This window comes from Sceloporus occidentalis, unplaced genomic scaffold (assembly GCF_023333645.1).
Source record: "Sceloporus occidentalis isolate IW3139 unplaced genomic scaffold, rSceOcc1.0.p SCAF_5, whole genome shotgun sequence".
NCBI lineage: Eukaryota > Metazoa > Chordata > Lepidosauria > Squamata > Phrynosomatidae > Sceloporus > Sceloporus occidentalis.
The window spans coordinates 161562924-161585851 of NW_028316985.1; the positions used below are offsets into that span (position 1 = coordinate 161562924).

Consider the following 22928-nt stretch of genomic DNA (forward strand, 5'->3'; position numbering starts at 1 on the left):
CCAGATGAAGCAATGATACCCAAAGTATGTGGGCCTCAGGCCTTGTACATTTCTTACCCACATCATTATTATTTAGCTATTTATAAAGGTCTTGTGTGTGCCAATGCATTAGAGACCAAAACAGAGTAAGGGATAAGATGTGCACAAAGAAATAGGGGTATATAGGTGGGGAAAACAGTGAGTTTTTCCAATATAATTATGGCTTAAAATAGGTAATAGCCAAGGATTACACACACACTGCTGTATCTGTGCTATCAAAGAAAACTTGGCAGCATGGACTAATGGCCAAGTATAAGCTGTCATATGATAGACAGGAGTTAAGACTTAAGGAAAGCAAACATCCTACTATGGCTTCTAATTGGATCTTCAAAGGTGTTTTCTTTTTATGGGATGGGTAAAGTGCAGGCTATGAGCCATTTTTGCAGTCCCCAACACTAGAACCCCAAAGGATAAAAAGCATCTACAGAACACCCAGAAATTATCTCTAGCGGGCATCCCTAAACTCCCAGAAGTCAAAATGAAATTTTGCAAAGTTTTCCAATAATTTCCCCCCGCAAAATGCCCCCACATGCCTGCTAGAAGCTCAGGAAGGACCAAAACCATGTCCCTATAACAATAGCATTTAGCAATAGCTTTTACTTTTCTATACCACTTATCAATGAACTCAGCAGTCTCTAAGCAGTTTACAACCTGTAAGCCAATTGTCCCCAACAAGCTGGGTACTCATTTTACCAACCTAGGAAAAGATAGAAGGCTGAGTTGACCTTAGAACCCTGGGATCAAACTCACAACCTTGTGGTTGCTATACTAGCACTTAACTACTGTGCTACCAGGGCTCTTTTAACACCTAAATGGGCTTTGAGGGAGGGACGGGGGGGATATTTTTTATTTTATTTTTTGCAGGAGCAGGTACATCTTATGACATGATCAAAAGGAATTGAACTATTCCTAGATATCACTTTTCTGTGGTTATTTATTCTGGAATATATCCAAAGAACAATGAAAGCTGAAATCCTGGCTATAAACACATACCTGAGAGTAAGACCGATGTACATTTACATTTACATGGGAAAGAATGTGAAATATTCACTTCCCTCACATGGTTGAAAAGCAGAATACAAATAATATTGTCTATTGAAAGGACTATCATGTGAGGTGAAATGAGGGTGTTCATGGCTTTTAACATCAGAACAAGAACTAAATCAATTGTTCCAGTGGAATGGAAGAAGAAACCATAAACGTTTGCACAATTCAATAGATGGAAAATTTTGGATATGCGATCCAAGGTGATCAGTGGATAAGATCATGAAATAAAAATTTGAAATTTATGACCAGTTATGATTTAAAAGAAAATTATTATAAGATGTTTTATAGATGGCATTGGATGCCAGCAAAAATAGCTAAAATTGGAAAAGATAATTGTCCCAGTTTATGGAAAGGACTCCGTTTTATTATGCCATTGTATACAATAGGAGTGAGCATACATGGATTTTGGTATCCATGGGGTGGGGGGTCCTGGAACCAAATCCCAGAAGATATGAAGAGCCCATTGTTTTTGATACTCTCCCATTTACCTGAACAAGGAAGACAAAATAGATGCTGGAAATGTGAGATTGATAGCACAGACTTCAGATCTGCTCGGTGAGCATACTGAGCAAATAAATTTTGCAAAGAGGATGACATTGGGGGGAAAGGTCAAGAGATATAATAAAATAAAATAAAAATCACTTGAAGCTCTCAAGTTATTTGATATATGGTTTAAACTATTTAAACTGATATATATTATTAATGCCATTGCATTAAGAATTACCAAGTGCTTTAGAATCCATCCTTTTGCCAATCTGCTTAAATGGATGCACGACCAGTATCTCAGCAGGCTGGTAAACTGTTGGCTGGAGGTTAATTGCAGTTACAACATTCCCTGTGTATTTATTGGCCCTCCCGATAGTACCAGTAGAATCAGAATAATATATATGGTCAGCAAAGAGAAATATATCATAGACATGGTTTCTGTGGGGAAATAAACAAATGGCAGTATCTCTTCATTAAATTTCATGCTCCAGAAAAAAAAAACTCTCATCAAAAGTCTAGAAGAATAAATTGCAATTCAGATTTGTATAAACAATTAATTGAAATCAATGAAACTTAAATTACATCATGGTGACAATCATGCAGTCTTGCAAGTGTAAATCCAACTAGTCTTAGATAGTATAGCCAATAGTGAGGAACACTGGGAGTTGTTATACAACCACACCTGGAAGGCCACACAACACCCATTCCTGATTTGTGCAAATAATGTTTCTTGTTGATTTTTTCAATGTGATTCAAATTCATCTAACTTTTTCTAGGGTGGTGTCTGCACAAGCCAGAAAACTCCGAGTGTAGCCTAGAGTATTCTGGCCCCAGAGTTGCCATACATCCTCCGTGGCTCTCTCAGAGTGATGGCACTACCTGATACTCAGAGTGATGGTGGGTGGCTGGCATGTATACCACTGTGCCTCCTGCCACTACTACAGATTACTACCCCTGAGGCCAAAAATAAGACACCCAATGTCAATCATGTGGCTGGGCACCTCATTTTGACCTCAGAGAGTGCAAGTCATGAGAACAGTAGTGAGCAGCACAGCAGGATACACATGCAAACAGCCATCTATAGTTGCTCGCACCAGAACTAGAGATTGGGCCCCATGTCATCAGGATTGATCGCTGTGAGAACAGGTGAAGGACATATTATTTGGCCCATGTGGATACAGCCTAGGTTAAAAAAAAGTGCAGAATATTACTATTATTATTACCAATATTCATTTATATCTTCCTTAACCTAATGCTGTGACTCAAGGCTGTTTACAAAATATTACAAATAAATACAAATTAAAATGCATAAACACAAATGAAAAATATTTTAACATTATTTTAAAATCCAATTAAAGACTCCAGAGAATTAAAACCATTTCAGTGTCTATTAAAAACAGAAAATAAAAAATAAACAAGTCAGCAAACTAGTTGCAAGCCTGTTGCAGCCATTATTAAAAGCCTCTTGAAATTAAAAAAAGTTTTCTCTTGCTGGCAGAAGGACAGCAAGTAGGGAGCCATCCCAGTCTCCATTGGGAGGGCTGCCCTTGTTCCCAGCAAATGTGCCTGGGTAGGTGGTAAGATTGAGAAAAGGCCTTTCCCAAGATCTTAGAGCCTGGACATGATCATATAGAGATATATGGTTCTCCACTGAAATATTATTTTCTCTGAAGAAAATGCTGTTTTCTGCACAGAAAAATGCTGCTTTCTAAGCAAATCTACCATGTGCAAATTTTGGACAGCATAAATCTGTGTGGTTCTCAAAGACTTCCTTGCAGTGGGAAGAAAATTGCTGAAATTACATGGTGCTACCTTTGAGAAGAAATAGTGCATCAACATGGGCAAAATAAAACTGTTTCACCTAGTTTTCACAGTGAGCTGTCCAAATGATATACAGAATAATTGAAGCTGAATCTAGGCTTTAATCCAGAGGGGGAAATGGGGATTTATCCTGGTTTTGGGTGGAAAATCCTGATATTCACATGTGTATATGGACTGAACTCCATAGTGACATAAGTGTGAGGCCGGAGGGGGAAGAGAGGAATTCAGAAATACATAAATTTGCATGTATTAGACAGAGGGGAAATCAGAGCCATGTGACCGTACTTCATGTGACTGAGGTCAGTTTGAAAGGGAGAACTGAATCTCACCTCTATGTGTGTAGACAAGCCCATGGTCACTGTGAATCAGGGTAAACTGAAGATCAACTGGATTTTTCTTGGCAATGTAGATACACCCTTAGTGAAGAATTCCCTATATGGAAGCCATCAACTGCTACTCTACTGTAATTTGCAAATACAGTGCCCCCACACCGTATGCGGGCTCGCCATATGCAGACTTGATGTCACACAGGGATGGTGAGCCCTAATATAATGAATGGGGCCTAATCATTCACGGATTTTCCTTATGTGGGAGGAACAGATCCCTCGCATAAGGCAAGGGTGCATGTATCTATAATGAAATTTAAATTCACACATTTATGGAGCCTTGTTGGATTGGGACAATTTTTCTGTCAATTTGACATTTTATACACATAAACATACCGTATGATTTGTTTGTGCAAATGTACTGAACTACCATTGTAGCCACAGGATCCGATATGTGAAATGTCATCATCCCCATCATTGTACTGAATCCAGAAGAGCTTCTGATCAAGAAAATCCAGTGACATACTTCTGATTTTTCCAGTGCTCCTCAGAACTCTCCACACTTCTTTTCCATCCAGAGCTGCTCTGTAGATGCTACTAAAGGCTCCTTCAGAAGACCAAAATAAAATCCTATTGATAAAATCAGTTACGACATTGTTACTGAAAATTATCTCAAGACCAATAAAGCAGCATAGATTTCCCTCTCAACTGCCCTTTTATGCATTCATTACTTTTCTTTATTTTTAAAATCTCTACACTTTTTGTACTACTTGGACAACCATTAGTCTTCAATCTTGGTTTCAACCATAGGCGTGGTACAGACCGCCCAAAAAGGGCAGCCTGTCGGCACCTGTTTTTCCGCCCTCAACCAACCCCTAGCACATCACGAGGATGTCTAAAACGCCCATCTGTACCGGGCCATAGTTTCCCAGTTTAAACTAAAGAAGACATTAAGGTGGGAATTGTGTGGCCTTTCACATATTGTTGAATTCTGACATCTAGAGTTTCCCACCACTGTTAGTTAGGGCTGCCGAGAGTGGCATCCCAACAACATCTAGAGGGCAACATAAGCCCCACCCTCAATATGAGATAAAAAAGAAAGGTCTTGTTCTTCACCTCATGCAGCAGAATCTCTTGGGCCAGCCTTGTTCATAATCTTTCAAACAAGAGAAAATTCTCTAAACCAGTGGTATAGAGGCTATTTGAAATGAGGGACCAGCAACTTCCTCCCTGCAGTGTTTCCAGGACTGCTATCATATTTGTTCCCATTGGCTACAACTGTTTCTTTCTGTCCAGGAAATGCCCTATAGACCAGCAGCCAATGGTTCATGAACTGGCACTGGTCCACAGATCACCACTTTGAGGAGCACTACTCTAAATGAAATTATGTTTAAGATACTGGTCTTTTATTGCAACATTGTTACTGCATGCCTTAGAATCATAGGATCATAGATTTGGAAGAGGCCACAAGGGCCATCCAGTCTTGCCATGCAGTAATATGCACTCATAACACACTTGACATATGACTAACCAGCCTCTGTTTAAAAACCTCCAAAGAAGAAAACTCCACCACACTCTGAGGCAGCCTATTCCACTGTCAAACAGCTCTTACCATAAGGAAGTTCAAATGTTTAGTTGGAATCTCTTTCCCTGTAGTTTGGATCCATTGCTCTGTGTCCTAACCTCTGGAGCTCCTTCCTCAATATGACACCCTTTCAAATATTTAAATATGGCTATCATGTGATCTCTTAAACATCTCTTACCCGGGCAAAACATATCTTAGGGCTTTTACAGACCTGCCTAAAAGGCCAGCCTGGGGGCAGAATCGAGGCACAGCATCCTGACAACACATGCCCAACTCCACTCCCCAGGGTGCCCTGATGCCGCACGCTGCTCCAAATGGCATGCGGCATCATTGCACACCTCCGGCACTGTGTCCAGATGATGCAGGACTGAAGGGGTACCATATAGCCCCGCCATTGTGGCTGTGGCACCCTTTTGAGGGATTTTTGCGGCTCCTTTTTGAACCCTCAAAAGGCCAGATTGGAGCTGCGGCATGAGGATCAGAGCTGCAAGCCACTCCTTCAGGTCGTTCTGTAGAGCCCCCAACTCCCTAAGCCACTCCTCATAAGGCTTGGTTTCCAAACCTTACACCATTTTGGGTCGCCTTCCTCTGGACACATTCCAACTTGTCAATATCCTTTTTAAATTGTGGTGCCCAGAAGTGGACACAATATTCCAGATGAGGCCTGACCAAAGCAGAATAGAGTGACACCACAGCTTTCCTCCATCTAGACACTATACTCCTGTTGATGCAGGCTAAGAACTGTATTTGGTTTTAGCTTAAAGCCAATCCTGAGTTACCTTTTGCTTGGATCAACAACAACACTTGTGGGATGATGTTCATCTTTTGCAAGGATTAGAGAATAGTTTCCATCCAGGTTGATTTCTTCGATAGTGGCCTCTAGGTAATGAGCCAAATAAATGTTTTGGCTTATCCAGTCTACTGCAAACCCAGAAACATCTTTTTCTATATAATGAATTGTCTGTACAAAAAAACAAGCAAAAGAGGAGGAAGAAGAGAAGGAGAATATATAGACATTGCTCTAAAAAGAACAACTTCACTGACAGTTCGATAACACATTCACCCTAACTAAAATTAAGAGTTAAAAGTTGAAACTTTTCTGGTCTTAAAGACATCCATCTTTATGCATTAACACAGAGCTCAGCAATACAAGAAAGGGGAGTCTGTTAACTGCAGAAGCACATGGCCTTGAAGTGCTAAACTGAATGTTTGGTCTGTTTTCATTATTTTTTCCCATGAGTTGGAAGGGTGAAAAGGCAGAGGAACTACCTAATTCCAAGACTTGTAGAGTTCACACCAAAGGAAAAAAGACAGGTCAGCCAATGTAACAAGTGGAGAGTAAGAGATATGTAGGCAGATAGATAGCCAGGTGGGCATAGACACTGGGTCTTCTCTTTACTTTTTCTAGGTAATCACTCATGATGTAAAATGCTTACTTTCCCCTTCTTAAAGAAAGCCAGTTAGCAGTTTTCCCTTTTTGTTATAAGGAGGTAGGCACACATAGACGCTCTCTCCATCATGGCTTTCAGCATGCCAACATGTATGTAGAATCCAGGTTTAGTGGCTTCTGTAGCTATCTAATGATTTTTCCCCTCCTGAACTATCGTAGCATATATTATCTGAAAAAATAAACATTAGGATTGGGTTTTGTTTTACTTCTTATCTGACTACAAAAATCCAGAGAAATAGACTGCTGTATTCTAATAACATAAATACAAAATATTACAAAGAGGGTAGGGGGTTACTACCCTCTCCTCTCTTCCATCACCTATCTCTTCCACTATTTCCCTCACCACCAACCTCCTCAGAACCACCAACAGCAGCAAGTCCTCCTCCAACACCACCATCACCATTTATTTTTCCTGTTGTCTTTCACTGATCCCAGTTGTCTCCCATTGATCCCATTGATCCCAAATAAGTATACCATTTCCAGGACTGGTGTTCTTTTTCCCATACCTGATCCAGAGACATGACAAGAGCACAGGAAGGTTTTGGATATAGTAGATTCAAAACCTTTTCCAGTTTATTTCAGCTTATCCCCCACTTTTTTTCTATTACCATCACTGAAGAACCAACACGCACTAAAGGTTTCTATGTAAACCTTTTTCCAGCAAAAAGACTTGCATGGGTTGGCCTTGTTTTCTGTCCATGGACCTTTCTCTCCTTCTGCAGATCCACCCTGTTCTACAGCTTCTAAGATGCACTTCCAAGGACCATAGGCTAAGAAGTGATGATAACAACATTGCCATTAAATCTTAAAATTTATCATGTACAAAATGGTTTGAATAAATAAATGTTCCATTACCTCTTGATTTGAGCCATTTAGGTATATTCGCTGGAGAAGACCTTTTTCTTTGTCCACCCAGTAGAGATGTTCTTCTCCATAATGGTAATCTATTAATGCTGATAAACCAGCATCAGCCACCAGTCTTTGGTGATTGGTCCCATCTGCATCTATTCTAAAAATAGTGTTGCCTTGGCTGAAAATTAGAAATGGAGTTGAATCTAAAGGGGAAATAAAAAGGAGTGGAAAAAATGTCTGCCCTCAAAGACAAAGGTTTTTCTTAGATTAAGCACTTTTCAGCATTACGCTATTTTGTTGATGTTCTGCATTATTTTATTTTATATACAGCCTTTCTCCCAACATGGAACACCTGGCTGAGATTTGGATTTCAATTTACTCTGGAATATATTTCTAATTTCCGCATCTGATATCATACTCAAGTGTCTAAAATATAGTACTTTCACTCACATGATGAAAATGTTATCTACATTAAAGAAAAATGAATTAATTTAAGGTTTTTACAACTTCCAATTTCAGTAAAAATTAATCATCTGCAGTTCAAAGTTCCAAGTGTAACAGGTATCATGATGTTTTCAAGTGCACATTTCCACATGCTTCCAATTGAACTCAGTGGAGCTTATACCTGCAGAGACAAGTAAAGGATTGCACTGTTTGACACAGAGCTTGTACTCCAGCTGTGTTGGACTACAGTTGCCATTATCCTCAGCCTTTCTATAGCACAGAAGCAGCCTGAACTGAAAGATAAATTTTACTTCAATGCGTGTGCTGGGTTAGTGTCGTCCACCCCACCTAAGTATAGCCAACTCGTTTAGGAATACACTACAAAATGGCTGACCTACATAGTTCTGCCTTCCTACAGAGATTAATGATTGGGTGCTTCCCACTGCCCACTCCCAGCATCTGCCAGCTGAGGCAGTAGCTTCATCATGTCTAATATTAGGACCAGTCCTGTTCCAACACAATTCCCATTAACCTATTTTGTCTTTTTGTTACATTATAATTATTTTCAGTAGTAGGTTAGCTGGCACTACTGATGTACAGTGGGCAGTGTTTGGCTCATGACCAACCAAGTTTGCTCCATTTGGAATATTCACTTATAGGAGTTGCTTCTACATTTGTGGTAATTCTGTTTTCTATTGCTTTCACAGAATGTGTGAAACTGTTAAACTTGCTGACTTGTTTTACAGAAATGATAAATGAAATGAACTGCAACAAAGTAGACTTTTGTTTTAGGAATCTGACCTTGCTATTGCTTGCATTTTTCCTCCCACATTCTTCAAACATGTGTATACATTTTGTTACCAAGATGTCCAGACATGGAATTTCCCACTATCTTAGCCTACTCTAATAGGACATCAGAGGACTAAATAGCTGCAACAAGAAAGGTCATTTTTAGTTTGCTGTTGGAGGAGTTAATGGACATGCAGGTATAAAAAATAAATAAATTCACAGTTGTTCCTGTAATGAAATCAATTTTCTAATTTTTATTTTTATTGCTTGTTCTAAAATTTTGCTGTAGGCATAAATGTATGGAAAAATACAAGTGAAGCTGGAATACATAATTTTAGCTATGAAATTATTTTCTCTCTCCTCATCCCACTTTCCCTCTTTGTCTTTGGTGTACTTCAGTTCTCCAAACTGAGTTCAAAGTCCAAAAGTCATTTGCACTTGTTTAACTCAGATGGGTATAGAGGAAAGCAGAGGACAGTATCTTGTCCTTCCTGTAGACTCAGACAAGGCTAAACTGTTGCAGCCTACCTTGTGTGTTCTCCCATAGGCTTAACAGCTTTTGCTGTCTTAACCACACTTTGATGCTGTTATCCATAAATGTCTGTTTTTATCTGTGAAAAGTTGGACAGTGCGCATGTTGTACTCTACCCTGAGATTTCTGGCATATAGCTTGATAGAAATTATTTATTTGTTTAATTAGTTTGATCCAGCGGGGGTACACTGATACCACACTGTTGCACACTGTTGTTCACTCACAACAGTCATATTTTGAGATTTTAAAAACAACCTGTTTCACTATATTCTCTGAACATCCTATTTGAGGATCTCTTGAAGGCTGTATGATTTGGTGACATGTTGTTAATCATATCCAGCATTCATAGCAATATTCAGTGCCATATCTGCTCTTCTAAAAGTATATGCCTATGGGCATTTGTTGTTATGAAGGCAATGTTTCATGTTCCAGTTCTTTCCAGTCATATGATGGCTGGAGAGCTCATGAAAATGCAAGAAGGAAAATGTCAGAGAGGTGCTTCCAGGCTTCAAATCTTCTTTGAGTTTATAAAGATGTGGCTCTTGTGCCAACTAGTGCCAAAAAAAAGCACACAGAATACAGTGGGACCCTGTTATCAGCTGGGGTTTGGTTCCAGGACCCACCATGGATACCAAAATCCATGGATGCTCAAATCCCATTAAATACTGTGGTTTGGGAAATGGTGGCCCTTATATAAAAAGCAAAATCAAGGTTTGCTATTTGGAATTTATGTATTTTTGGAATATTTTCAAGCCATGGATGCCTGAATCTGTGGATAAAAAAATTGTGGATATGGAGGGCTGACTGTAATTGGAAGAAGATGACCTCTTCTTTGTACCACCTGGAAAGTCACTCACAGGTAGGTCTCTATTTGGTATATAATAATAATAAATATTTATTTATATCCTGCATCTTCCGTTTTGAGGATCGAGGCGGGTAACAGCAATGTTTATAAAATATACAACAATAAAAACAACAAGCCCCACAAGACCCCATCCCAACCCTCCCTCCCAAGTATAAAATTAAACAATAAAACATTGTTAAAAATACATAACAATATGACAAAGTTACTAGACAAACCACAAATAAGAAAAATAATAAAAGGAGGGGGATTCAGTTAGTTCTGGACATTATCAATCGGGGAAGGCCTGCTGGAAGAGAAAGGTTTTTGTCACCTTTTTGAAAGCCTCAAGCGAGGATAATTGGCAAATCTCTTCCAGAAGGTCATTCCACATTTCTGGAGCGGTGACAGAGAAGGACCTCCGGGAGGTCACCGCCAGTCTGGTCTTTCTAGATGGTAAAATGTTTTTCCCAGAGGATCGGAGTGTACGGGAAGGATTGTATGGGAAGAGGCATTCCTTCAAGTAGACTGGACCCAGGCCATGTAGGGCTTTATAGGTGATATCCAACACCTTGTACTGTACCTGGAAGCTAATAGGCAGCCAAATAATGATTTTAAAATAGGTGTAATATGGTCAAACTTGGATTTTCCGGCGACCAGTCTGGCTGCCATGTTTTGTATCAATTGAAGCTTCCAGACGTGGCACAAAGGTTGCCCCAATTGGAACAAAAGAATAAAATATACACTCTGTGTTGATATAAAGGAGAACTACTATAAAATGCAATATAAATGGTACCTCACACCAGAGAAAATATGTAAGATAAACAAAGAGCAGAGGCTAGAATGTTGGAACTGTAAAGAAAATGTAGGATCATTCAAACACATGTGGTGGGATTGTGAGAGAGCAAAAAAATTCTGGAAACAAATACATCTGGAAGTCGAGAAAATATTAAATATTAAAATAAAGAAGGATATATTGTTATTTTTGTTGGGAATAATAGCAGACGAGCATATTGAAAGACAGTATGGGAAACTGATATTCTATTTGATAATTGCGGCAAGAATGGTCTTTGCAAGGAAATGGAAATGTAAAGAAAACCCAACAGTGGAGGAATGGTACGACAAGATTTACGATATGATGATTGTGGATAAATTGACATGTTTACTTAGGAATGATTTTGCTAATAGAGCGGAAGAGCAATGGGAACCAATTATGAAATATTTATCAGAGAAGGGGAAAAAATGAAACCTGCTCAAGATGTGTATGATGTATTTAGGATTGTTAAGAAGATACTAAAGTGCTAAGGAAAAAAGATGTTATGAATATACTGGTAATTGTAAAAGTAAAATAATGTTAAGAACTCAATAAAAGTTACTAAGATAATAGTACACTAAGGAAAGATATCAAAAGTATAAACAATACTATTTATATATTTACACATTTAAGAAAGACATAGAAGATTTAATTAAAAGAAAAGTAAGTAACTTTTGTAAAGAAATATAAGAATAAGTAAAGGAAAGTCATAATATGTGAAATATTATAAATATTCAGCTTAAAGGACGGGAAGGTCATGTTTTAAATGTGTATGGTTGTGTATGGTCCTTTTTTTCCTATTTTTCTCTTTATTTTTTGATTTAGTTCAGTTTTTTGTGTGTATACTTTAGTATAAGTTATTAGGCATTATGTATAGTGTAATATAGAATGTGTTGTGTTGAGGTTATTTTTATTTTTATTTTTATTTTAGTTATTTTTTTTTTTGAATTTTGCTTTCTCTTGTTGTTATGTTTAATTTGTATGAGAGTTAATGGTGTTTTGTGTTGTAAATAATTGTATTTGATTTTAATAATAAAATTTTAAAAAAAAAAAAAAAAAAAAAAAAAAAAAAAAAAAAAACAAAGGTTGCCCCAAGAAGAGCAAATTGCAGAAATCAAGATGAGAGGTTAATAGAGCATGTACAACCGTTTCTAGGTCCCTCTGCTTCAGGTAGGGGCACAACTGGCGTATCAGCCAAAGCTGATAACAGGCACTCCTGGCTGTCACATCAATCTGAGAAGACAGTTGAAGCGACGAATCCAGGAGCACCCCAAGCTGCGGACGCAGTCTTTCAGGGGAAGTGTGACCCCATCTAGAACTGGCGAACTTATCTCCATACCCGGATTGGGGTTACCTATCAGGAGTACCTCCGTTTTATTTGGATTCAGCTTAAGTCTATTTTCCCTCATCCAATCCATTACCAACCTTAGGCAGTCATTCAGGGGTGAGATGCCCTCCTTGGTCACTGAAACAGTCCGAGACATAGAGAAATAGATTTGGGTGTCATCAGCGTACTGATAACACCCCGCCCCATGTCTCCGGATGATCTCACCCAGCGGCTTCATGTAAATGTTAAACAGCATGGGGGACAGAATGGCACCCTGAGGGACGCCTGATGTCAGCTCTGTCATAGAGAAGCAGCTGTCCCCCAGCATCACCATCTGGAATATGCCCAAGAGGTAGGAACGTAGCCACTGCAGAGCAGAGCCAGCGATTCCTAACTCTCTCAGGCGTTCCAGAAGGATACCATGGTCTATGGTATCGAAGGCTGCTGAAATGTCCTGGAGCACCAACAGGGCCACACTTCCCCTGTCGATGCACATATCAAAGCATTTCAGTGCTTGGAGCTCTTTCAGTGGCTTGGCATTTCATCAGATTGTCACCTAACTCTGGAAGGGGTTCATAAGCTTTAGCTAGGACTGCTGGCAAGCATCAGAGCATCTTCCCATTAGAACAGAGAGCATCTTGTGGCCTCTCTGAAGTACAAGTAGAGACAGACTCTTTACTTCTCTGTGTTCTTAAACAAACTGCACTTCTATAAGAAGCAGGCAATAGATTAAGCTGACCACATTTTCCACTTCTTCTAATAAAGCCTTTTCTTTTCTATACTGTTTTCCAAACTTTTTACCCCTATGTACATTATATATTGATGTTGATCCATCATACATATTGAAGGCATGTAATAAACAAAGGAAAAGATTTTTGAAAGATAACAGTGTTGTAGGGTGCATAACACATTAAGTAAAGTCCTAAACAACCACAGTTTCCAATAGTTGTTGTCACAAAAACCATTCTTTAAATCTTTCTTACTTACAATTACTTAAAATTAATTCTTTAAGTAATGGGGCTCTAATATAGCTCCTCTGAAATCTATATGTGTTCTGACACTGATTTGTTAAATGTATAATTAAAATTAAAGCAAAGTCCATTGTACCCATGTTGAAGATAAGTACAGAGTTGAGTCTTAATTTTTCCTGTCCACATATTATTGTCCTCTCAGTTTAAATCCACATCACAGCTGTATGAAGTGCTTGTCATAAATACAGCATATTTTCATTTAGATGGACATTAGACTATAGAACATCTTTCCAAAAATGTATTCATTCTTTCGGTGGTTGTGGGAAGTTAGGATCTTTATTGGCATATTGATTCAATAAAGCTAAACCATGTTGCAATGAATTTGTTATACGTGTCTGTTCTATTTATTGTTATCTGAGAGGTTAGCTTTTCATTAAGTGCAATAGTCCATACTTTCCTTATCCAAGAGCCTCCAGGCTCTTCTATTTGCTTGATAGCCCTAGTCTTGCAAGTTTTACTCATCAGCTGCTTACCTTTATGCCAAGTATAAAGCAACTGCCATCTTACTGCAGCTGCTCTAGATATCCTGGCAACATTTCTCTGCAGTGAGAACTTTCCCTCTGTTAAATAAATCCTCTTAGGGAACACAAAAGCTGCCTACAGTGCTCTGACAGGCAGGACTGAAAGGAAGAATGAGGTACTCCTCGGTACTCAAAAGCCTCTTTATGCCATCCCAGCAGAGACAGTCTTGAGAATGAATAAAAATGATGAATCATGTCACTGAAATGCTAGCAGTCTGTACTCCCTACACAAACAGCCTCATTTACTGAGAGATCCCAAAAATGTCTCAGTTATAGAAGGTGAAGCATTAGCATGCAAGGCAGGGAAGCAAGGACCACACTGTTGTATTTTGAAACGACCCAATGTCTGCCTTCATGTATTTCTTCTCTTCCTTGTGTTCTGAGCTGTCTTGAAGGCCTTTTAGTTCTGGGGATACTATATTCAGGCATTCAGAAGTCTAAAAATGTTCTTGTTGTTGTGTGCCTTCACGTTTTTTCCGACTTGTGTTAACCCTAGAAACCTATAATCAGGTTTTGTTGGCAAGCTTTGTTCACAGATGGCTTGCCTTTGCCTTCTTCTGAAGCTGATAGTGTACAACTTGGCCACAGTCACCAACTGAGTTTCAGTAGATGAGTGGGATTCGAACTCTGGTCTCCAAAATCATAGTCCAATATTAAAACCACTACACCATGCTGATTCTCTCTAAGGACATCAGTCCATATTAATTATCTTTTGTGAGCCAGTATTATATAGTGGTTGGAGTGCTGGACTAGGACTCTGAAAGAACAGGGTTCAAATCCCCACTCAGCCATAGAAACACACCTTGAACAAGTCACCCTCTCTCAGTCCAAGAGGAAAGCAATGGCAAACCACTGTGAACAAATCTTGCAAGGAAAACCCTATGATAGGATTGTCTTAAGGTCATCTTAAGCCTTTAATGACTTGAAGGCACACAACAACAACCCCAGCAACAATTATATTTTAAAATACTATGGCGCCGTATAGACCGCCTAAAAACAATGGTCTGCAGGTGTCCATTTTAACTCCAGGGGGGTGCCACAGCCACTAGACTGCACAACATCCCTCTGGAGTAAAAAGAACCCAGTTCTTCCAGGTTCTTTTAGTGGCGCCCAGGTTATGTCACAGGTGCGCCAATGGCACACTCGTGGTGTAATGGATGCACAGCAACATGCAAACACTGCAGATCCCTTATGCCAAAATGGCAACGCCCATGCAAATGGGACGCTGCCATTAGGCCTCCGCCGATACACTGTAGGTTTCGAGAGCATGCAGTTAATGCCCGCTCCTGAAGCGTAGTATCAGTGCCGCTATGCGCCTTTTGGCCTATCTGTACCTTAGACTTAATACACATTACCACTTATGGTGAAGAACATACAACCATTAAGTCCAGAGCCAAAAATTATCTGTCCACATCTCTGTTTAAATTAGGGCAGGGGATGGGTAATATCAGACAGCAGAAAGTGAAATGATCCTATGATTCTATGAAACAGTTTAATCCAGAATGTGTATCCTATGTTTTGTCTTCAAGTGAACCCAATTCAAAATCCCTTTCCAGCTGCAAAGTCAGTTTCTTTATTATTCAAATAATTGTGTACCTTTACCTGTGGGGCTTCTGATAACAAAGACAGATAAGCAAACAGAACATGTGGCTTTTTGGCTGTCATTGCTTTCGTCCCTCTTGCCAATTAAGACATTTCAGACATTATGTTAGGTATTTATGTATGGGATTTATTCCCAAGGTAGAGTGCATAGAATTGTAGTAACAGATAGCTATTATTATCTTACAGACTTAACTGATTTAATTTTCTTTCATCTTTCCAAAGGAGTCTGGAAATGTCAGTTTTATAAGAAAGGGCTGGGTGCTTCTAACTAATAATCACCATCTCCAAACTACAATTCTCTGGATCCTTCAAGAGAAACAATGGCAATGAAAGTTGCTACTACAAACTTCATTCGGATATTTCTCATGCTTTCTTGTGTTTTTGTTTTTAATGGTTGTATGTTCTTTACAACTTTCTTGGCAGAGATCCCAAGGCACCTCTTATTATTCTGCTGAAGTCTTACCAAGGTGGGCATCCTAACTCCAAATACATTATTTTTAAAAAAAATTAATCAGACAGCGAGTCATAAATTGCATCCATAGAATTAAAGGTGTAGGAACACAGTTAAATATTTTTTAAAAAAACTTTAAAATTTGTGTAGATTTAAACATGAACATTGCCAAGCTTCTTACCCAATCTGAAATTTAAAAAGAAATTCACCTACCTTTGCAAGAGAAACGTTCCTTCTGGTATCCTATAGGACACCTCCAGGATTCCTCAGCTGATAGACTGACCAAACTAATTGTACAGATGACACGCAAAAGAAATGTGAAAAAGAAAAACATTGCCTCAAATTAATCCCCACACAAGTTCACACACTGTCAATGGAAGGAAACAGCTTGCTTTATTTTGGTCATCTTTAAGACAAAACAAGCAAGTGGAGCCACAAGGTGCATCTATCTACAAAACAGCTGACTGAGAGGCATCTTCTAATTTGGCTCGCTTTGAGGTGCTCACTGTCAACAGCTCAGACCCTTGAAGAAATCCCAGGGTGATCAATTCTGTATGCATGCACACACTCCTTTCCCTTTTCTTTCTTTCCTTTTTTTTACTTTTTGGAAGCCAAGTATGAAATGCCTGACCCTCTTGTTACAAATTTAACATGGCTTAAACCCAAAGATCACATGCACTGCTGCAAATTCCAAAGCCGAAACAAAACTGTAGAAGAAATGTGATGCTGTTGTTGTTATTATTGTTAAAAGGTATTAACTGAAAAAGAAAAATGATCTTTTGTGAAACTTTTGAAAGTAGTATGTTTTGGATAGGCAGGTAGGAGAATATAGTGTAGAAAGACCATGTCTCTTTTTAAGCACACATTAAAAGACTCTTCTTTTCTTTTCTTTCTATAGCTTGTTTTCCCCACCCCATTCTTTCTTCCCCTTTTAGTGCCACTCCAGTGAAGCTACTGTTTGCAAACAGAAATGGAGGGAAGCTAGCCAAGGTGCAGCAGTCGTTTCCCCCCCCCCCTCTCTCTCTCTCACACACACAACCCTACTATTGGTAGGCTTCCCCCCCCCCCCTTTAAAAAAATACTGTAGTAGTGGTGGTGAAAGTGATGATCATGGCAGTGGTGATGACATTTGGATATTTAAGTGCAATTAGTTATTTTTCCTGCATTTACCTGCTGTTATTTTGTAAAGGTGAGGCTTAGGGCTAAACAGCTTACAAACAGCACCCCTATGAGATAGAGAAGAATGTAAAATAATTGTTTATATATATTCTGTCCCTTTATAATAATATGTTTTATTTATATACTGCTATTCCAAAGATCATAGCGGTGAACAGCAAGTAAGCTAATTAGCAAGTAGGCTAATTTGCCCCCAACAGTCTGGGTACTCATTTTAGCAACCTCGGAAGGATGCAAGCCTGAGTCGAGCTTGGGCCCTTTGCTGGTCTTGAACTCGCAACCTTGTGGTTTCGAGTGAATGGCTGCAGTACAGGCATTTAACCACTGCGCCACCAGGGCTCCTTATGCATACATTAGAGCTCTAAGGTCATCTGGAGAGTTCCTTCTCTCTGTTCCACCACTTTCCCAGGCTCCTTTCATGGGAACAAGAGAAAGGGCCTTCTCAGTGGCTGCTCCCAGACTTTGGAACTCTCTACCCAGAGAGGCCAAGGTAGCCCCATCCTTGCTCTCCTTCTATCAGCAAGTCAAAACATTTTTAAGCCAATAGACTTTTATGAACTCACTAGGGTTGGGCTTGTAATGCTATGTGGTGCCTGTTTGCAAGGTTTGTTTATAGTCCTTTAATGATTTTTTAAATATTCTTCATGTTTAATGTTTTAACTTTACAAATTGTTTAATTGCTTTTCAGATCTTATAATTAATACTTTATTAAAGCTTTTGTATAGTTTTTGATTTGTATTGTTTTAAATATGTTGTTAGCCACTTTGAGTCTCCTTTCTGAATGAAAAGCATGCTATAAATAAAAACAACAGCAACAACAACATGAGGCCACTCAGTCCTCTTCCCTATAGAGCAGAGATCTGAACCTCTGAAACTTGCATTATTAGCTATTCCTATTATTATTATTATTATTACCAATTTCCATTATTATCAGAAACAAGTAATATGGTCACTAATACATAATTATGGGAGTTTGAGCTTAATTTAAAAGAAGGGACTGTTTTGAGTCATAATTAAATACTTCCCACATTCCTCCCAACTATACTTAGTAGGAAAGATTTAAGTATTGGTTTAGTATTTCCCTTGAAGACAACAGAAGAATACAAAATTACTTCCCTTTGGATGAATTAGCCTCCCACAATCTGCTGCCCTTCAATTTATAAATCCCATCAGATACCCTCCAACAGATGAAAACAAGGACACATGTGTCCAAGCAGCATCAAAGTGTGGTCATGACAATAAAAGTTATTAAACTTGTGGAAGAACACACAAGCTAGGAAGGACTACAACAGTTTGCTTCTTTGTCTACTGGGAAGAGCAGGATTCCACCCCTTCCTCTCCTGTCCTCTGTGCTGAACTAGGAGATCATCACACAAGGCTTCTACAGCACAGCAATCATGTTTTTGAAGCACATGGAAACATGCCAGTACTGAAGCGATCTTTATCACATTATGCAAGTATAGCTGTTCAATACCACTTGCTATAGCCTCATCCTATGGAAGCTTGGGATTTGTTGTTTCATGGGACACTTAGAATTCTCTCTCAGAGAGCTCTAATGCTGTAGTACATAAGAGTGTACTAGAGATTTCTATGTACTTCACCAAACTGTAGATCTCAGAATTCTGTAGAATGGCAGCTAAAGTGGCCATCTATAAGTTACAAGCTATGATAAGTATAATGGTGTAGAATAGACCCAGCCTTGGACTAGATAGTAATTTAACAACCACACCTTCAAATAAAAAACTGTAGAAGAGACCATCCTATTGAGGCCTGAAACGCCCTAAAACTAATTTTCTAAGGAATGGAAATTATTCCTTACTAGCTCTTTTGACCTTCTGCTCTCAGCATTACAGAACTGAAAGGCAGTAGGGATTTCTCTGCTGGCTTAATCTGTTCACACCTTAAAAAGTGGCTTGGTAAACTGTTTTATCTGGGACTTTTTAAACAAATCCTTGCAACATGTCAGGTTGACTATTTTAGCATTTAGAATTAGACTCGAATAGCTCCAGTGTAGCAGCTGGTAATCCTGGCAGCACCAAAGAGACATCCCAGCTGTAAACATCGGAGCCATTCCTAGGAATCTTGGCTCTGTTTGGCATACAGTGACAAAAGCTGATGGAGTCTTGGAAAATGAGGAGCATGAAATACTGATTAGAAGCTGCGTCATTCTCTCTTGTGCAGACAACAAATGTATGAAATGGTTTCCTTGGTGTTTATGTACCTATGTATAGTAATCACTTGTTTTCTTTATCTGTTTCTTCCATTACTGTATAGTTGACAAGAGTAGCAAATTGTATCATTTCTGACAAGGCAGTTCCCCTGTTTTCTTAATAAGGAGCTGGTGCTGGAGAATTCATGACTTTGGAGGTAAACCTAAAAAGCCTAACATTATTTTTAATTGACCATATTGCCTCATTAACATTACCCAACTGATCTAAAACTTGGGGATTCTGGTGCTACATCTTATAAACAATTACAGTCACCCCTCCTTTCTCACAGATGTGAGGTCTGCAGTCTTGAATATTCACGGAGGGATGACCTCCATTATTTTCAGTGGGGTGTGCCCTCATGACATGCGCCCCCCCACACACACACACACACTCTCATGGACATGCCCACCATTCAAGTCTCCGTTTTCATGGGAAATCCAGAACAGAGGGCCGACTGTCTTTTATTTTTGTTCTCTCTGTTCCTGTACAGACAGTCCAAAATAAAGCTGCTTTGGGTCACTTTGGAGGTATGCTGTTTAAATGACACACACATCTTAAGGGACCAAAAGCTGTGCCAAAGCTGCGCTCCAGTCCATAGGACTGGAGCGTGGCTTTAGCATGGCTTCTGGCCTCTTAGGACGCATGCATCATTTAAACAGCATACCTCCAAAGTGACCCGAAGCAGCTTTATTTTGGACTGTCTGTATGGGCTCTGTGATTACTGTGGCCTATATATAATTCCTAGTGTCTGCCAGAGTGGTCCCGGTGTATTAATGGGATTTATTTATATATTAACTTGTCTTTGAGAAGTTTATTCAATTGGGCTACTCTAGCCAGAATTAGCAATTAGATTAGGCCTTTCCAGACATTTATTGACTTAACGTGTAAAACTGTCAGTTCAAGATTGTTGTAGGCCCTGAGGTTTCCAGGCCAAACGTGAGACCTAGGGGTTCCCCTGAAGATGTCATTAGCCACTGTGATTTAAGTAGCCACCACACTTGCTCACAGCTTGTCAAACACACACACAGATTGAAAGAGAGAACATATTTTTCTGCTTGAACAGAATTCTTAAGCAAAGGAATTGTTCCCAGAACAAGGTGAAATTAAAGGAGTGATCCTTCTCATTTAGGGAGATGGAATAAGGAATATTTAATCTAGCCTACTTGTTTCTAGCCAGAAGTTGGATGCAGAGAAGAGCAGAGAGTGCACCCTGGCACCACAATTAGTGCGAGAGAAGTCAAAAGCTAACTAAATAAATAGACCTCCAAATAGCCAAGGTCAAGATGGCAAAGACATAAGGCATTAGCCAGCCCCTCCACACAATAGGCAAGCAAAAAGGTGCACGTGCAATGCAAAATAATGCTGAGCCTTCAAAAGTTTAAAAATGGTGCAATATCTGTACAAGCCATCCTTTGTCCACTTGTACAAAAGTGGATTACATGACATCAACACTTCTGAGACTCTGCCCTACTTTTTCACTTTTCCAAGATTCTGCCCTACTTTATCCTTCTGTGGGACTTTGCCCTACTTTGATCATCACTACAGAAAATTACATTTTAAAACAAGGACTATGGGTTCCTCCTGTGTGTTCTTCTAAAGCAAGCTGATGTGTGTTTTGGGTACCTGACAGTTTTTGTCAGCTTCCTCAAACAGTCCATCTCTGCATAACCTGCTTGACATCTAATTTCTCTAAGCCCCAAAGACCATGAGTCACATTGGTCAAGTTCCCTCTTAAGCATGAAGTATTTAATATTCCTTTTTTTAAAAAAATGAATTGTTCCCAGAACAAGGTGAAATTAGAGGATATGTCTCTGTTGATACTGTGAAGTGCAAGATGTAGTAGAAGCCCAAAGGCAAGAAAGAAAAGTAGTTGTTGCCACACAAAACAAATATTGCAAACAGGTGGCTAGAATTTCACCAAGTGCAGTCTTTCGGGGATAAAGCAGATGAGGCATTACTTAGGACTGGAGTACCTTTCAGCAAAAGCACAGATGTTGCCAGCTGGTCTTTAATTTGTTGGTTGTCTGGGGAAAAGAACCACAATCTTTTAAGCACACAATGAGAAAAGTCAGAGCAGTACCTGTTTGGAACCATGGCAGTGGTTTTAAAATGATATAACAATGCAGTGCAGATACACCAAAAAAAAAAAAATCAACCTGTGTTCATAAAGCTGCAAAGAAAATTGGGAGAAAGAGAGAATTCTGTAAAGGTAACATTAGCTTAAGTGGGTTTTTAAAACATAAAGTTTTTAATGGCCTAGGGCAGCCATGGCAAACCCATGGCATGTGTTCCAGAACTGGCACTCTGAGCTCTCTCTGTGGGCATGTTTATGTCTCAGTGCCATGCGCATACTTCAACCAAATCCCCATGAGCCTTTCCAGGAGGGAGAGCTGCCTTATTCAACAGGCAGCTATCCGTCCTGGAAAGGGATGGAGGATCAACCCCCCATGGCCATTTCCAGGAGGGAGTGGGGGGTCAATGTATATCTATATGGGTGATTTTGGCTCAGGGTCACCACACTAGGTCCTCTTCCTTTTCAGGACCTGTCTTCCATTTCAACCTCCTGTCCAGGAGGGATTCCAAAAGATCCTCCATTTTGAGCAGGGCTGATGAGGATGTATTTAGTATTTACAAGAATGACTTTTTGTTTTGTTTTGAGCTTTTATTTCATCAGGTACTCCTTTTTTTTCCTTGCATGGTTTTCCCTTGGACGCCCCTGCCCCTGCAAGTCCCCACCCCCCGGCACCAGGTAACAACTGGTATGGGAATGCCACCTAGTTTGGATAATCTCTAAAAGGCCATCACTGGCCCAGGTAATGCTGTATTGTTTTAACTGAAATGTTTTCAGGAGCTTTTAACTTGAATTTAATTTTTTTACTGAAATATGAATTTTAATACTGTAGATAGTTTAATTCTATTTTATTGCTTTCTTTTGTATGTCTTAGTGGTTTTGTTATTACATTATGAGTTACTTTGAGTCTCAGTTTGGAGTGCAGGAGAAGTAGGATATAAATCTTTAGAGGTATAGTGTCTAGATCAAGGGAAGTAATAATGCCATTCTATTCTGTTTTGGTCAGGTCTCACCTGGAATACTGTCTCCAGTTCTGGGCACCACAATTCAAAAAGAATGCTGAGAAGCTGGAGTGTGTCCAGAGAAGGGCAACCAAGATGGTGAAGAGTCTGAAAACTATGCCCTATGAGGAGGGACTTAGGGAGCTGGGGGTGTTTAGCCTGGAGAAGAGAAGGTTAAGAAGTGATATGATCGGCTTGTTTAAATATTTTAAGGGATGTCATATTGAGGATGGAGTAAGCTTGTTTTCTGCTGCTCCAGAGAATAGGACACAGAACAATGGATGCAAGCTATAGGAAAAGAGATTCCACCTCAATGTTAGGAGGAACTTCCTGACTGTAATAGCTGTTTGACAGTGGAACACGCTTCCTCGGAGGGTGGTGGAGTCTCCTTCTTTGGAGGTCTTTAATCAGAGGCTGGATGACCATCTGTCAGGGATGCTTTGATGGTGAGTTCCTGCATGGCAGGGGAGTTGGGCTGGATGGCCCTTGTGATCTTTTCCAATTCTATGATT

General features: G+C 39.5%; 1 protein-coding gene across 4 annotated transcripts in view; it reads right to left on the reverse strand.

Annotated features, from left to right (window-relative positions):
* EGF (epidermal growth factor) overlaps window positions 1-16530 on the reverse strand; it is a 62777-nt gene extending 46247 nt beyond the window's left edge. For all 4 annotated transcript variants that reach the window (XM_089525966.1, XM_089525965.1, XM_089525967.1 and 1 more), the window contains exons 1-5: window positions 16172-16530; window positions 7610-7809; window positions 6084-6265; window positions 4116-4349; window positions 1811-2010 (exon numbers count right to left, since the gene is read on the reverse strand). In XM_089525966.1, the coding sequence (XP_089382092.1) occupies window positions 1811-2010; window positions 4116-4349; window positions 6084-6265; window positions 7610-7809; window positions 16172-16292 (937 nt within the window). In that variant the 5' untranslated portion in view covers window positions 16293-16530. The remainder of the gene's footprint in view (window positions 1-1810; window positions 2011-4115; window positions 4350-6083; window positions 6266-7609; window positions 7810-16171) is intronic.
* Between the last annotated feature and the right edge of the window lie 6398 nt (window positions 16531-22928).